The 17,315-nt window shown below is 40.1% G+C and overlaps 1 protein-coding gene across 4 annotated transcripts in view; it reads right to left on the bottom strand.

Annotated features, from left to right (window-relative positions):
* CTNNA2 (catenin alpha 2) overlaps window positions 1-17,315 on the bottom strand; it is a 1,292,108-nt gene that overhangs the window by 821,421 nt on the left and 453,372 nt on the right. For all 4 annotated transcript variants that reach the window (XM_055121537.1, XM_055121538.1, XM_055121540.1 and 1 more), the window contains exon 7: window positions 6,650-6,853. In XM_055121537.1, the coding sequence (XP_054977512.1) occupies window positions 6,650-6,853 (204 nt within the window). The remainder of the gene's footprint in view (window positions 1-6,649; window positions 6,854-17,315) is intronic.

The following is a 17,315-nucleotide window of genomic DNA, read 5'->3' as shown; positions in this document are numbered from 1 at the left end:
AATATAACTGGGGCTAAGGGACAGCACAGCAGGTAGGGTATTTACCTTGCGTACAGCTAACTAGTATTCAAACCCCAAAGTCTCATATGGTCCCCTGAGCAGCGCCACGAGAAATTCCTGAGTGCAGAGCTAGGAGCAACTCCTGAACACTGCCAGGTGTGACTCAAAAACCAACACCAAAAAATAACTAAATATGACGGGGGAACAAAGTTTATGTTTAATCAACAATTAGTTTTATCATCAAAAGGCAATGACTTAGTCTTTCCTCAACTTTCCCATGTTGGAGAAATTTTAGAATATAAGAATTTTCATAACAGAGCTGTTTTTCTGACTGAATGTTCTTTTGAAACTTCCAGTAACTGTTGGACTAGTTGTTTTGAACCCTTCCCTGAAGTACTACCTCGAGTCAACTTGGAAAATGTATGATAAATGAAGATCAAATTTATATAATCAACACAATGCTAAAAAAGTGAACAAAAATAGCTTAAAATAGAACCTCAGAGACATTTACATTTTTTCGTGTGAAAAATTTCAGTGAACCAAATTTTCAAGGATCCCTTTAGAGCTTATAACTGTTAAAGTTGTCCTCACCGATTGTTCACTCTGCTCCTCAGTGATGCATCGAATCTAAATCAGTACTCTATGCATCCACACAAAAGATCTTTCTCATTTATCTTTTCTACAGGGTTCTTTGTAAATAAGTTGCCGCTAAGTAAATTATTATGTATTTACATAATAAAATCCTATGCAGTAAGCATTAAGGCTAGATAACATTTGGGAAAATGGTAAAATTCACAGTATGTTAGTTAAGTAAAGAAAATAGGCTACAGAACACCATTTACAATGAGTTTCCTTTTTCCCACCTGAGTTCCTTTCTTAAAATTCAAGGTAATGAATATGTAAGTGTGCCTATAAATCTATCACTCATGTGACTGTTCAACACTGGATAGACATATGTAGAATTATATAACGGGTTATTTTTAGGAGAGAAAATGAATAATTTTATTTTCTTCATTTTTTCATTTTTGATAAACATATATATTTAAATTGACTTTCACACACAGCTATTTTTAAAAACAGGGTTAAAAACACACACTGTTCAGAGCTCACTTCAATATACTCCTATAATGTTATCTGTAACATTTACTATAAATAATATTAATAACATTTCTAAATGTTACAAATATCATTATAGGAGAGGGAGGCATTTCTGGAGCCTTGGGGTGCTACTGGTCCCAGAAATTAATGGGAAAAATCACCTTCCAGACCTCAGCCCCTCTCAAGTCTGATCTCTCATGGCTCTCTTAACATTAAATTGCAGTGTGAGGAAAAGACTCTGGCTAGGACCATCCACACACATGTGATATGTGTGCAAGTACCCACATTCATTTGCCCCATCAGAAGTTCAAATGTGGCAATGTCTGCGATCCACTCTGACGCTTCCACCTTTTAATCTGAGATGGAGAATTACTCTGGTCACCTGTTTCTCTGTAGTCATTGGGTACATTTAGCATTTAACGATAGAATTGAAGATTTTTAATTTTCTAGCATTAAACAACAGAGAGCAACACGGAGTGTCCATAGAGATGGAACAGAAGAATCATACTCCACGGCACCACTACACATGAGGCATGGGCACCGAGGCCTATGGCTCATCACACATTGCCACCGAGACTAGAGATTGAAGAGTGTATTCGAAACAAAGAAGGAATTTTCAATGCAACCAAAACCACATGAATAATTGATAGTCGGGGCTGGAGTGATAGCACAGCGAGTAGGGCATTTGCCTTGCACGCAGCCGACCCGGGTTCGAATCCCAGCATCCCATATGGTCCCCTGAGCACCTCCAGGGGTAATTCCTGAGTGCATGAGCCAGGAATGACCCCCTGTGCATTGCCGGGTGTGACCCAAAAAGAAAAAAAAAATACTTGATAGTCAAGAGGCTGAGACAAACGCATCCATCATCCACAATGTCTAATATCCAGGTTTTGTTCAGAAAACATTTTCATTGCTAGGGACTTTGTGAGCATTTTTAAGAAATAAAGTATAGTGGAATGGTAATATTTGCATTTACTTCTATCACTTGGTCCAAACCACTATCCTCTCTTGAATGTATTATTCTGGGACTCTTCTCTGGCTTTTTCTTTCTATACAGTATTGAAGGCTCTTTTCCTACATCATGGAATTTTCTGCCCAATACTCACTGGTGGCCTTTTATTTCATTCAAGTAAAATTTAAGCTTCTCATAATGGTGCACAGGCACTGCAGAGATGGGCAACGTGGTTTTCAGACTGCATCCCCTGTGACTTTCCGCCATTTGGCCAGAATATCTCCAAGAGCACATCCAGTTTTCTCATACACCCAGGCTCCCTTTTCATGAACTCGCTCCTCTCCCCCCACTTCGGTGTAATTTGCTCCCCCAATGCCTTCAACCAAATGGTGCCTTTTCAGTTAATTCTTTCCTGGGCTTTCTGAGGCCTCTGAGACTCCTTGCCTTCAAAGATTTTATATTTCTCAGTATACAGCTGAGTTAGGTGATGCCAAAATTATTTGTTTTTGTCTTCCCAAATACTGTGTCCATTTATGGGATGAGAAAATGTTTTCTATTTTGTTCCCCTTTGTACTTCAAGAAATTTAGAACATAAGCAGCACAATTCATATTTGCAGCACACAATATTCTACACGCAAATTTATCACACAATTTATTATTATTTTTATTTTAGGAACCATGATTCATGATATGGTTGACCATAGATGGTTTCATAATACAATTCCAACAGCACACCCTTTACCAGAGTGACTCCCCCTCAACCTAACACCCCCAATTCTCCAACATGGTAAGCTCAATTACATAAACCTGCTCTCGGACTGTTTGCTCTGCCCACCGGCAATTTCCCTCCTGTGTTTCTTTATATTTTACATGTGAGAAGACATTCTGTATGTGTCCCTCTGTGAGTACACTAGGAATGATGCTACACAAATACAGTCACATAGCAGCGCACTGCATGATTCTGTCTTAAAGCCTAGTACTATTTCATTGTATATGTATGTATGTATGTGTGTATACACACACTCCCATACCACCACTGTATCACTCTATCACTGTCATCCAGTTGTTCGTCGATTTATTTGAGCAGGCAACAGTAACATCTATATTTATCTCAGCCCTGAGATTTTAGCAGCATCTCCTTACTTGTCTTTCCCAATGAGTGGAGGCTCTTTCAGGGTCAGGGGAATGAGACCTATCGTTACTGTTTTTGTCATATTGAATATGCCACGGATAGCTTGCCAGGTGTGTGTGATATACACACACACACACACGCACACACACACACATACACCCCTCTACACATACATACAATCCAAGAGTCCAAAAATAGATTACTGGATAAAGAAATGGTGGTATAAATACATTAGGCAATACAGGTCAAACATCTTATAAAACTAAAAAAAAATTTTACCAACACAAAAAATGTTGCATAAATAATTAGGCACACAGAAAACTTTGACTTTACTACAATTTTGAACTATTTCTAGTGCTCAGCATAGGACTCCAACAGACACAACAATTCTAACCTAACAATCAGGCATTCTTATGTTCTTATGCGACATTCTTCCAGCTTCTTAATTTCCACATATGTACAATAATACCACAGTCATTCGCTGTTACTATAATTTCTGCCATGTGCACCTCTTTACCCAGACTTTTAAAAAATATTATATTACAGATTATCTTTCAAGTGAACATTACGTGCTTTATCTTCAAATCACACGCATCTATTCATTACTTAGAATATCTTCTGTGGAAATATCTAACATACAACTGCTATTTTATTGAGCTCCAGTAATTACATCTTTATCCAAGTTCCATGCAGACAGCTTTTTCCTTATTATTCAGGATCCAGTGCTTCTCTCCAAATGTTCCCATTCCATACCACTTGTATGGATGTGGTTTTAGAACATTTTTCCCTACAAGTGATCATTTCAAGTCAAATCTTTATCAGAGCATGATTAGAAGATGTCTAGAACATAATGTGCCCATTATGTGAAAATTTAAATATTTATCTTAAGACTGTCTTACTTTTCATAATAACATTGCTAAAATAAAAATCTCTGGGATGAAAATTTATCAAAAAAACAGTGCATATGAAAAGCATTTGCCTTACACATGGACAATCCTGATTTGATCCCCAGAAGTTCATCATTCCCTGGGCACCACCAGGAATGACCCTTGAACAGAGAGCCAGAAGTAGCTCATGAAGACAACCAAAGGTGACCCCAAATTAACAACAAACAAAACAAACAAACAAAAGCCAAAAAAAACTGATCATAACTTTATTTCCAAAACTTACAAAACTTAAATAGAAATGTAATTGTTTAGGCACTATTAATTCGTTGCTGGTAATTACAACCATTTTCCATAAGGCACAAATGTATATGTTATTTTAATTTAAATAAGTGCTATATAAAAATAAATACCAATTGATATTGTGGTGATGGAAATAAATACATCAGAGATAATGGCACTTGTTTTGGCTTTACCCAGTTCTACTTTGAAACTGCCAAATAAGTGTGAAGTCTGAGTAAATGTTATATAATTCATATAAAAATCAGTAGGACATGGCTTTGATTCAGATGGTTCAAAGTAAATAAAATTTTCACACTTTGGAATTTAAGCATTATACTCACCTACACACTTATAATACCTGTAACTGTAACAAAGCAGAAACCAAGTTTTTGATGAAAATACAAAGTATTCCTGTATCACACATTTTGAATAGAAAAATAAGAACCTGGAGTTAATAAAATACAAAATTCGATCAACTCTGCTGATTTCTGTTAATTTATTCTGCAAGAGAAACTTCTGTCTGCCTGGCAAGATTACGAACACTGAACTGGAAATCACATGTCACAGCTCTATCAACTCTTCATTAATCTCATTTAGTGATTTCCATCCCTAGCAACATACCCTTCCTCCCTAATTTTTTTTAATTGGATCTTAAACATCACTGAGATCTCTATAGCTTATACCTCCTTCTTTGGCAATAGCTCTTCATTGATTGATATGTCAGCATATCTTTTATATGAAATCAAATTTCGCACCTAAGCACTCTGTTGTTATTCTGCTACAATGAACAATCAGCATTCCAAATTTCATAAGTAGTCTTTTTGGTTAACTCTGCTATCCAAAAGACTGAGAGTGGGAGATACTGGTGACCAATATCTCTAGCTTGACCCTGTTGTACCTGTAGCCCCTGAATCCCAGAAAGTGTAGGGAATCCAGTGTCCTATAGGGAAATCCTCACAAGCAGCTGGGGACCATGTGATCCATCCACACCTTAGTCTTCATGTGCTGAATATGGGCAAATCTTCAATATCAACGAAGCTGAAGGTGTATGGAAAGAAAAAATATATATATACGTGTGTGTGTATATATATGCATATATATGTATATATCTGTATCTATGTAACTGTATACACACATTTTAGTTTGCTGGGCATTCCAGTTAATAGTTTTCTAAGTCAAAGTTCTCTGGAAATAATGGCAGGATCAGCAGTGTGATAGTCGATGAGACTCCCGGCTTGACCAGTAGACTGTATATCAATTTGTGATTGACACTGGAATGGGAAGAACCCTGGGGAGGAATTGGTGAGACACCTCATCACAGCATGACACCATTACCCCTCAGGGTGTTGTCCCATGACGCAGCATGATCCCTATTCAGTCCCTGCTATCAGCCCAGCACCCCTCAGGGCAGATCCCTTCCACCTGGAAGCCAAGGCTTCACTTGACCTGCTCTTTCCCACCGTCCTCTGTGTATGTTCATATCCAGGAACTGAGACAGGAGGAACTCCAAATGTAGCAGGCAGGATTGGATGTCAACAACACCTTAGTTGAAGGAGTATGTAAAATCAATATAAAAAACATATTTCAGGACCTTTTAAGGCCAAGACTATGAATTTCAGCTTTTTTTAAATAGTTCTCAGGAATTAAGAACTGCCACATTTTATAACGATGGGAGACGACAGTTATTTTCTGTGCTGCAACTACACAATTATCACTAATAACTTTTTCAAACTGAAAACTTGCGCTCATAAGGATTTCCAATTAAGCAAGGAATCAATAAAGTTATTCTCAGATTTACTGCTGTTAGAACATTTTCACCTTACAAAAGCTGTACAAACATTTTACATATCAAGTCTTCAAAGGAAAACAATTAGCATCTACAGCTCTCCTTGGCTTTAAAGTATTAAAAAAAAAAAAGATTTTAGTATTTCCTCCTGCCCTTTCCAGCAATCATCTACTTTACCACATAAAATCATTCCTAAACCAAAGGCCAGTCACTAAAGCAACCAACAAATCGCTGAACTGAAACAAAAGCCCAAGTATTTTTGTAAGGAAGAGTTTACTAAATAGTCACTCAAGGAAAAACAAAGAACAAAGTTTCCCGAAGAAGAATTTCCTCTCCACCAGTCTCTCATACCCCAAACTGTGTTCTGAGATGAAATCAGGACACGCTCTCTCAAGGCAGTTATTTGGTTTCCCAACCTGAACACCTGTCCTCTCCCCACGCTGGGCATGCTTTCCTAAAAGCACAAGCTCACGAGCCAGAAAACAGAGCCGAGAGGATGCGAGCCAAGGACTTACATTGTTCATGTACTCGCTGAGCAGATCCTGGAGCGCCTGCCGCACCGCGTTGCACTCGGCCACGATTCTCTCCCGTCGGTCATCCCGTGTGCAGGAAGAGTCAGCCATGAGCGCGGCCCCACTGATGATGCTCTCCAGTCTCTCCTCCAGGGATGGCCGGAATCTGGCCTCGCTGAACGTCATAGGATCCAGAATAATCTTATTCTGAAAGCAATACCCCGCCCCCCAAAAAAAAATTACTTAGCAGAGTATAGACTGTGCACTTTCCCAAGCCAGAAGTATCTAAGGCTAAAACAACACTTCTGAGAAGATCTCAGTTGCTCAGATAAATTCTAAAGTGACCTTGATAGAGAAGCAACCTTCTGTAAGAGAGTTTGTTCTGAATCTAATCTTCAGAGTGAAAACAGCATATCTCGGTTGAAGAATGTGTTCTTAAGAAAGGCTATCTCAGCCAAAGAAGTGCTCAGTAAAACTGTGGCACTACTTGGCTTTGAAATAAAGATCATTTTTTTTGAATGCCTAACTTCAAGTAATGCACATTTCAGTGTAACACATTGGGCACCATAAAATTTAGAGCCCCAGAGCTAGAACATAATACATCTATGACCCACAACTTAAATGAGCATTAACAATGACTAGCAAACATATTACATCATTTTCATGAGTAGAACACCATATAAGGGTAATTTTCAATGCCTGTGAGTAAATAGCACTGACTGGTTTATCACTGTGATTTAATATTATTTACATAGAGAATATGTTTACATAATCAATACATCATAAGTCACTCCCTACTCATTTTCCATAATTACCACACTATATTTGATGGGGTTCAGACAGTAGGCAACAAATCATAAAGAGAAATATATATATACATATATATATATGTGTGTGTGTGTGTGTGTATACACACCTGTATACTTGGTTCACTGGGAACACCTGTAAGGGCAATTAGAGGCCTGCCCAAAAGTGTCCATCCCTCTCGGAGAGCCTGGCAAGCTGCCTAGAGTATCCCACCTGCATGGCAGAGCCTGGCAAGCTACCCCGTGGCGTATTTGATATGCCATAAACAGTAACAATGACGGTCCTCATTCCTCTGATCCTGAAAGAGCCCCCAGTATGCCATCGGGCTACACTAGTATGCGACAGGGACTAATGGAGACATTACTGGTGCCCACTGGAGCAAATCGATGAACAACGGGATGACAGTGATACAGTGAATCAATATATATTTACATGGATAAGCAATATGCATTACACATGAATACACATCTATTATTAGGACACAATCCACATACCCTCCTATATAGCATGAAAAGCAAATGAAGTATGAATCTATTACATTGCCCATTTGTCACAGGCTGAGTAATTAAGTTCCAACAAGAGTTCTTAATTCTAAAAATTTGTGCTGTGCAAAATCCAGGATTCTGGAAAGGTTACAATTAGTTGACAGTTTCCTGATGGAAATTCTAACATCTTCTAAAGGAGCTTACGCTAAAAATAGAATGTTTTTTAAATAAAGAAGTCGGAGAATTTAAGATTGCCTTTGTCCATGATATCCTATGGAGAATGGAGACATGGAGGTGGAGGTGTCCAGAGGTGGGGAGGAAACACACATTCCAAATTCTAGTGACAAGAACCCTAGGAATTGCAGGGACTTTGGGACATAGGTAGTAAATGGAACAATGGGAAAGAAAATAGAACAAGAATCACCAACCAAAGACAACCCAGTTAATACCAACTTGCAAGGATTGTAATGGGAAGTGGGAGGAGAGAGACTGAGGCAGGAGGGAGGGACAAGGGAGCAGAAGAGAGAAGCAAGAGAGATAGAGAACAGAAGTAGGACTGAAAAATTTAAGTGAATGAAGAGACTGATGTTTAGGGAGTGAAGAGGCTGGTGTGTGTAGACTAACTGCATGAAATGGAAGAGGAACATTGATATTCCTGCGCCTGATTTTCACTGGGGATTCCTTTTCTGCTCAGATCAAGGTTAGCCATAAAGGCTAACCAAAGCTGAATTCCCAACTGCAGGACCTTTTTGCTGAGGTGCACAGTAACGGGTCCAAGGCCCCGAGCCTTTGGATCCCTTAGAGCCTTTTCCACTCTAAGACCCTCTGTGGAACTGCTTTTCTGTTCCTGTTTCTTCATTCCTTAAATGTCAAAATATATTTACATAGAGAAACAATATGCATAACACATGAATTCACCATGCATTATTAGGACACAATTCACATACTTCCCATAGAGTAAGAAAAGCAAATGCAGTAGGGATTTACACCATTGCCCATTTGTCACAGGCTGAGTAACTATGTTATGACTAGAATTCTTTGATGCTAAAAAGAGAGGGGCAAAGCTAAGATGCTGTGATGCATGCTTTTACTGAAATATAAAATAATTGCTTAATTAGAAGAAATCATGTCCAAATAATATGCTCTGGGAAGGTCTGCCTTCACTCTCCAAAGGATTAGAAGGTAAATGCTGTGTCCCCAACACCACTGACTCTGATTTTCTGATTCTGGTTATAGTTCAAAGCTCCAGAGCAGCTAGAGGTTTTTATCCCAAAGATCAGGAGTGGATCCAAGCAGGATGTGAATTATGGAGAAGCCAAACAACAGTTCTGCCCGTTATGGGAATCTTGGTTTCCTAAGAAACTACTTAATATCAAAGCTCTCTCCTCTGTTTAGAGAACAACTACATGAGTCCATGCAAACAGTTGATAGTTCCGTGGCAGGTTTTAGAATAAAAATCATTTTCACATTCGCACTCTTTTATACTTCAGAAAGCAAATGGATTTTACTAAGTTCTGAATTTTGTGACTTGGATACAGTCCCCTGTGCCCTAGTATTGGTCACAACCTTCCAAACTGCCCTCAAAATATATCAATGCCAAAAATCACATGTCAAATCAGTGGCAAATCCTGTTGAGACTTTGCTACTGTGAAGTTTTGTCCAAGGCCATTTATTACAGGAGAATCTCAAAGGAAATCTGAGATGGAAGCAGTTTTTCCTGCTGTCCTGCTATGTGAACTAGAGCAGCATCTGAAATAAGATTCCTAATAGAATCCATTTGAATTATACTTTTTCTTCCATGCTTTTTTTCTACCAATTTTATTTTTATTGATGAGTTTGTGAAATCGCCTTACCATGCAATAAATATCAAGTATACCGGGACTTCAGTAGATCTGTACTTAGATACTCGGCTTCTACTTAAACACCTGGTAAGAATAAAACTGAACTATTTTCCTTCATAACGAGTACTGATTTTCAAGGAAGTATTTGATTAAAACCTGTATTAAAATAGAACAAAGGAAATGAGTTATTCTGCTTTGGTGTTTCAGTAGCACTGTAGCACTGCTGTCCTGTTGTTCATCAATTTGCTCGAGTGGACACCAGTAACATCTCCATTGTGAGACTTGTTGCTATTGTTTTTGGCATATTGAATATGCCGTGGGTAGCTTGCCAGGCTTTGGTGCAGGTGGGATACTCTCAGTAGCTTGCCAGGTTCTCCGAGAGGGATGGAGGAATCGAACCCGGGTAAGTCAAGTGCAAGGCAAATGCCCTCCCTGCTGTGCTATCACTTCGAGGTGGATGTTTCAGTACTTTAGGAAAATATTTAGCTTATTTTTGAAAGCTAAGATATAAAGAAGAGTCAATTCAAAGGAAATATACAAAGGCATTTCTGAATTCTTCAGGAAGGGCAAGTGTAGAGTACTTTATTTGTATAACAGAGGAAAATGCACTACTGTCATTCGTACATTACTTTTGAAATTATTTTCTGTGGAACATAGAGCTTAGAGAGGTAATGCTTTAATAAAAACATAAAATTCTCTGGTCAAATATGTTTCAGAAATACTGTATTGCCCAGAGAAAATTATCATATGGAATGCTTTGGGGTTTCTGCATTAAGGGAGTCAGATTACTTTGGCATTTTTTCAAACCCATTAAGCGCTGAGAATGTCACCTTTTAAATGGCCACATCATCTATGAGAACCAAAGGAACACAGTTTGGGAAATGTAACAAGAGAGAAATTGCAGCATCAGCTGCAGTGAAACCCTTCTATCTGTCATCACCTGAGGCCATTGAGAAAATAAAAGCACTGAAAGAATGAGCTTGAAAAACTCTGCATAAAAGTTACACTATTCATAAGCGTTCTAATGGAATTATTCATTATTTATAGATCACAGGGGAAAAGCTTTTAAAAATATCTCCTTAGGAAAGAAACACTCTAGTTATACAATTCCAATCTTTTGAGGCACTGGAGACAGAGCTGTGCGATGATGGATATGAAGGGTCGGCGAGAGAAAATTCACTCGGAAGTAAACAATATGTGTATGGCCATGTACGTCTGCATGTGTGTGTTTGTGCAGGTGGGGGTAAGGATCACCTCTGTGGATTTATGAGAGGATGAATTTGAACCATGTCTAATAATAAAGATGTGCATGTGTATGTATGAGACAGTTATGAAGTGTGTGTGTGTGTGTGTGTGTGTGTGTGTGTGTGTGTGTGTGTGTGTAGATAAATGGCCATATCTCACACAGGCATTAGGAAATAAGAAAAAAAATCCAGAAAAACACAGAACCAAACAAACGGGGTCTCAATGCTTAGAGGAAAAGACCTTTTTAATGCAACAGGAAAAAAAAAAGAATCAATCCCTAAAGCTGAATCCTGAGCAAGAAATACACAGAATCTGAGAGCTAGAGTGGAGTGAGGAAGGAGTATTTGCTTCTATGTCATTTGGGATAACTTATTCATTTAAAAAAAATCACCAGCATCAAACAAACAAAGTCCCCCCACATGGAGGGAGGGTCTTTCTCTTTGTGAGCCCACATGAGGGGCTGCTTCCCCAAAGCAGGCACTCTGCCCTCTGTTTCCCAATTAGCTCACTCCAGGGTCTTCCGGTGAAGCTGCCCTCTGCTGATAAGAAGAGAACAGCACAGCATTGTCCAAGATCAAAATCACTGTCCCCGACCATCCTCCCCAAAGACACGGATCCAGCAGGCAACAAGCAAGCAGCAGAGCAAAAGCGAATCCAGGGATTCCTGTCTCTCTGCTTCTGAAGCAAGCGCGCTTTTTCCAGAGGATGGGATGCTGTTTCCCAGGGTACTAACTCAATTTAGCTACCAAGACTAGTCTTTGAAATAGCTAAGTTTCTTGTTTATATTCATTTTTGTTTCTGATTTATTTTCCTCCGGGGGGCCACAGGTTCAGGGATTACTCCTGCCTCTGTGCTCATGGACCACTCAGGAACGTGTGGTACCAAAGATCACACCTGGATCAGCCATGTGCAAGACAGAGAACTATCCACCCCATCTTGTTTATATTGTTAAAGCTCATTTGTTCATTTTGAGAATCTGATCTTTTCATGCCATCTTGCAAAAAATTAATGTTAATAGTTTTAGTAGAATCGCTATGAGATTGACAGTTACAAAGTTGTTCCTGATTGGGTTTCAGTCACACAGTGTTCCAACACCAGGCCCTTAGCAGTGCACATTTCCCACCATCAAAGTTCCCAGTTTTCCTCCCGCCCCTCCACACCTACATGGCATCTTATCATGTCATTTTAGCTCAATTTTTAATTGTAGGTCTGTATCTGTTCCTTTTATTCTGCAGCACTGCAGCACTGTCATCCTGTTGTTCATCTATTTGCTCGAGCAGGCACCACTTTTGTTCTACAAAAAATAATTTAATTCCTCTTTATTGTCTTTTATCCCTTCTCCATATTTGAGTTACATAATTCTTTGTTTTGTGATTTTTTTTTTACTTACAATATTTTGTTAACATCTTTATTTTAAAAATGCTTTTTATTTTTATTCTTACACTTTATGGAGTGGGAATTGGAATAGCATGGCCATAAAAACAGAAGCCACCATAATTCACCCCCAAGCAAAGGACGCTAAGATCCCATTCTGTCACTGAGTTCCTGCTGTAATAGTCTCTCCAGCACTACGTAATTGATCTCCCACTTTTTTCTAATGTTGGACTCTATAAAAATTTTAATTTGAAATAATTCTGGAGACTACAGTAGTTCAAAGCTACTTCTCAGAATAATATATTTACCTGTACTCATGGCATATACATTTGTTAGCCCAGCACTGCTTTTCAATCATACCCCTAGTCCATTCTCTCATCCAGGAGTTAAGTGTTCTAAGATTTCAGTGCAGTAACAGGACGTTGTGCTCGGTCTGGTGCAGGTTCTGACACCAAACAAGGCAGCCAAGAAGCCTAGGAGATAACTCAGCAGAGGCTCAGGCTGTCATGCACTGAGACCTGAGTTCAAACCCAGGCCCCACATGACTTCCCGAGCACCCGAGGGTTGTTCCCAAGCAACACCAGGTAGAGCAGTGACACGCAGTAGCCAAGCACTGATCCCTCTGGTCCAGTTGGCTGAATAGGGCAGGAGGTGGTCCTGGGCCCTCTGAGCACTTTTTTACGAGATGGAAAAAAGGAGGGAGGAGGAACAGAGAAGTATGCCATCCAAGTAGGAAGCTGAATGCACTTCAGATAGTTTGCACAGTTCCTAATCTTCTGTCCTTGATTATAATCCTTTTACTGAAGAAGAAAGTGATGCCAGAAACACTATCTTGTCTTCATTCCCCTGGAGAGGGTATGGTGGGGCCTAAACACAGCTTTTGCCCCAGTGTTCTTTCTGCATCCAGTTGAAATACACCTGTAAAACTCTAATGATAAAAATATTGTCCTTACTGGGAGAAATGTTCACAAGAACAAAGGCATACAGAGCACCTGTTTCTAACAAGACTGTCTTCTTTAATTTCGTCAGGGTCACTATGCTCTGCCAGTGGCTAATTCAGACTAAAATCAACCATTCATTGAACAAATGGGTGCTAGTTATGTGGGTATCTGGGGGGAAAAACCCGGAATAATCCTTTAAGAGGATCACTAGTCTAGTTAAAAACGAAAACAAAAACACATATAATCAATTATTCTTTGGAAGCTGTATCAATCACAGTAAGAAATAACTGATGGAAATTTTCACATCTGGAGATGGGAGGCAGTTAAAAGCGCTTTCTGGCGGAGACTTTTGCTCAGTTGAGACTTATGGAGTCAAAAGTAATTAGCAGAATCAGGAGCAAGAAAAAAGGCAACACAGACACAACAAAAAGTGGGAAGAAATGCCAGGAGTTGAAAGAGAGCCTCTTTTATGAAGATTATGAGAATGGGTTAATTGAAGCTAAGTATAAAGTGCCAAATCATAGGTAGGCTGCTGTGGAAATACCCCAAGCAACTCTCCTTTAAGAGAAATGACTGTGTAGAAATCGTGAGGCATCTTCATGGCTGTGCCTGTAGAACCACCACATTTTTGCAAAGATTTCACCTAATCCTAAGTGTCTCTTATAACTGGCCATTTCTCTCCCTGGAACTTTTCCAGTGGGCAACTCTGTCCCTACTCTGGATTCGACATCAGCCATATCAAGTCTTTTTTTTTAGAATTTACGATGCTCTTCCGACACAATCATCCTTGTTTGCATCCCTTTATAAGCACTGGACCTGCACTGCAGTCTAAAATTCACGGAGTCAACCTCTCTTGACTCTCTCTCTCACTTTTTCTTCACAGACAATTCTCACCCATGAGTTTAATCACATTTAATTTTGATTTTGGGGGTTTTATTCGTTTGGTTTTGAGATCACATAGGTCCCTGTGAGGGTTTACTACTGGCTCTGTGCTCACAGTTCACTCCTGGCAGAGCTCAAGGAACCATATGGGGTGCCAGGGATTGAATCTGGGTTGGCCACAAGCAAGTCAAGTGCCCTATCAGCTGTACTGTTACTCTCATCTACCCATTTAATTTAGAATGAATGCCATCTAAATTGAAATGTGCTTCTTAAGCGTCTGAACAGATCAAGAGAAAAAGGAAGAATAACAGGGGATGCATGGGAAGCTCTGAAAAGACTTCTATGCCATTTCTGAGTTTTCAATTGGTGAATATCTCTTTAAACAATGGAAAGTTACCCGGAACTACATAGAAACACCATGATCCTGTTTGGTTTTAGAAAGTTTCATATGATAGTTAAGGAATTTGGCTTCAGTGGGATGAGTAGCAGAAGAATGGCTAAGCCTCTGGAACACTGAAGAAGCAAGCAGACAAGGTCACAGCTGCATAAAGAAGGGGGACACTTATTGAAAAGACAATGAAATGTCAACCTGGGGCTGGAGAGAGAACAGAGGGTCCGGCAACTGCCTTGCATGCAGCTGGCAAGGGACCAATCTTTGGAGCCATGTATGGTTCCCGGGCCCCTCCATGAGGGATCCCTGAGCATAAAACCAGGAGTAAGCCCTGAGCACTGCCGATGTGGTCCCAAACCAAATCTAAAAGACAAATAAATGTCAATCTGCAGAAGCTGGAGTCATCTAGGCTATGAAGGTGGAGAAAAAGAAGTCAAAGCTCAAACCTAAATTTATAATATTGGCAACACCAACAATGATGGCTTCAGCAAACCCCATCTGGGAATTAATTTTCTCCTTCATAAATAAAGTTGTTTTTGGACACACTGGAAACCATTCATCCGCATACTGTCTCCATGCAGGAATGTTGTCATGCTATTATTATATACTTGAAAACTGCACAGAAATTGTATAGCCTACAAGATTTGGAATTTTTACAATAGGCTCTTTAAGAAAATATCTGCTGACCCTGAACAATCATGGTGGATAACAAATAAGGAAAATATTTAAGGTGCCTGGAATTTATCTAATGGTAAAACTCTGGTGAGAAAGTAGATTCTAAGTGTACAAAATCAGTAATGGGTGTGGACCCACCATATAAACTTAAGATCAACAAAGTAAAGGCAGGCGGAGGAAACAATGGTATAGTTCAACTGGTAAAACACAAGACTTGCATGTGTGAATCTTGGGTTCAATTCTGGCACTACATGGTCTGCTACCCACCACCCCCACCCACACCCCCATCTACCTCCTGCCACAAGCCCACCAGCACCACCAGAGGGGGTTTGCAAGATCAGTACAAAGAAAACAGAAGTAGAAGTCATGAAAATGTAGCTGGTGGGCCAGAGCGATAGCACAGCAGGTAGGGCATTTGCCTTGCAAGAGGCCAACCCAAGTTCAATCCCCAGCATCCCATATGATCCCCCAAGCACCACCAGGAGTAATTCCTGAGTGCAGAGCCAGGAGTAACCCCTGAGCATCTCTGGGTGTCACCCAAAAAGCAAAATAAAAACTGTATCTGGTATTTGGACAGAGAACAGAAAGAGAAAGGAAGCCTGGGCACTGGGAAATCTTCAAAGTCTCACAGCAAAGTGCTCTGCATTAAGAGAGAGAAGGGCAGCCTGAAATTGGGCTAGATTACTGTTTTCAAACTTGGGTGACACTTTCCCACCCACGGGGTGCTAGAAAGGCTCAGGTTGATGATAGGATTCTCAGGGGCAACTGGCGGTAAGAAAGCTTTCAGTTTATTTGCTGACAGGAGGTAGACTTCCAGGGAAGGGATGTATGATTTCTTTTTCTGGAAAAAAAAAAATTCTTACGAAGTTTTGGACCAGTCCTGGGAGACTGCAGGACCATAGCCAACAAGGAAAAGCAGTAGAGAATAAATTCTGCAGGGAGAACAGAAATGAACAGGGAAATGCCCTTTTAATTAGAAAAGTAAGAGTTACTGGTAATAAACTATCATCATCATCATCATCATCATCATCATCATCATCATCATCATCATCATCATCATCATCCTGTTGATCGTCGAATTTCCCGAGCTGTCTCAGTAATGTTCATCTTAGCCCTGAGATTTTATTTTATTTTTTTAAATTTTTATTTATTTATTTATTTATTTTGGTTTTTGGGTCACACCTGGCGATGCACAGGGGTTATTCCTGGCTCTTCACTCAGGAATTACCCCTGGCGGTGCTCAGGGGACCATATGGGATGCTGGGATTAGAACCCGGGTCGGCTGCGTGGAAGGCAAACGCCCTACCCGCTGTGCTATTGCTCCAGCCCCCAGCCCTGAGATTTTAGAAGCCTCTCTTTGTTGGGGACTGTTCAGGACCCTGAACAAAAGAGGACCCCTCAACCTTTACTCTGGACAAACCGGAAAATTCCATTACCAGTGTTCGCATAACCTGAGGCACAGGTGCCCTTGTGACAAAGGAAATAGCTAAACTCAAGAAGTAAAAGTAGCCCAGGGCAGTTAACTATGAGACCCTAAGGGTCCGTAGAGTAGAATACCTTCCTTTACACTAAAAGCCATACTTTAGCTTATGAAACCTTGTACGTTCCTCCTGACAGATGTTCCTGCCAGATAAACCCTTGGCTTCCCCTCCCCACTATTTCTCAACCGACTCTTAGAGAATATTGTAGCCCACCAAAGAACACCCCGAACTTTTCCTAATTTGGTCTGAGAAGACACTTCCCTGATGATTGACAACTCATGTACCAACCCCCTGCTAAGAAAAGTATAAAACCAGCATGACTGCTAATAAAGACGCTCTTGATCAGCATGTGTTGTCTTGAGCCTCTTTCTTCCTAACCTCACCAGTTTTATTCTCAAGTCGGGACTGCTCACAGAACCCACTCAATTAGGAGCGCTTTCCACTGTTGTCTCTCCGAGGGCCGGAGAGATTTCGGGGAAACTCACATCTCTTTACTTGTCCTTCCCAATGATGCTGCATTGTAGGCTCTTTCCAGGGTCAAGAGAAT

The sequence above is a fragment of the Sorex araneus genome, chromosome X (genome assembly GCF_027595985.1).
Source record: "Sorex araneus isolate mSorAra2 chromosome X, mSorAra2.pri, whole genome shotgun sequence".
Taxonomy (NCBI): Eukaryota; Metazoa; Chordata; class Mammalia; order Eulipotyphla; family Soricidae; genus Sorex; species Sorex araneus.
The sequence above is the reverse complement of the archived record's forward strand: the minus strand, read 5'-3'. Positions and strand labels throughout refer to the sequence as shown.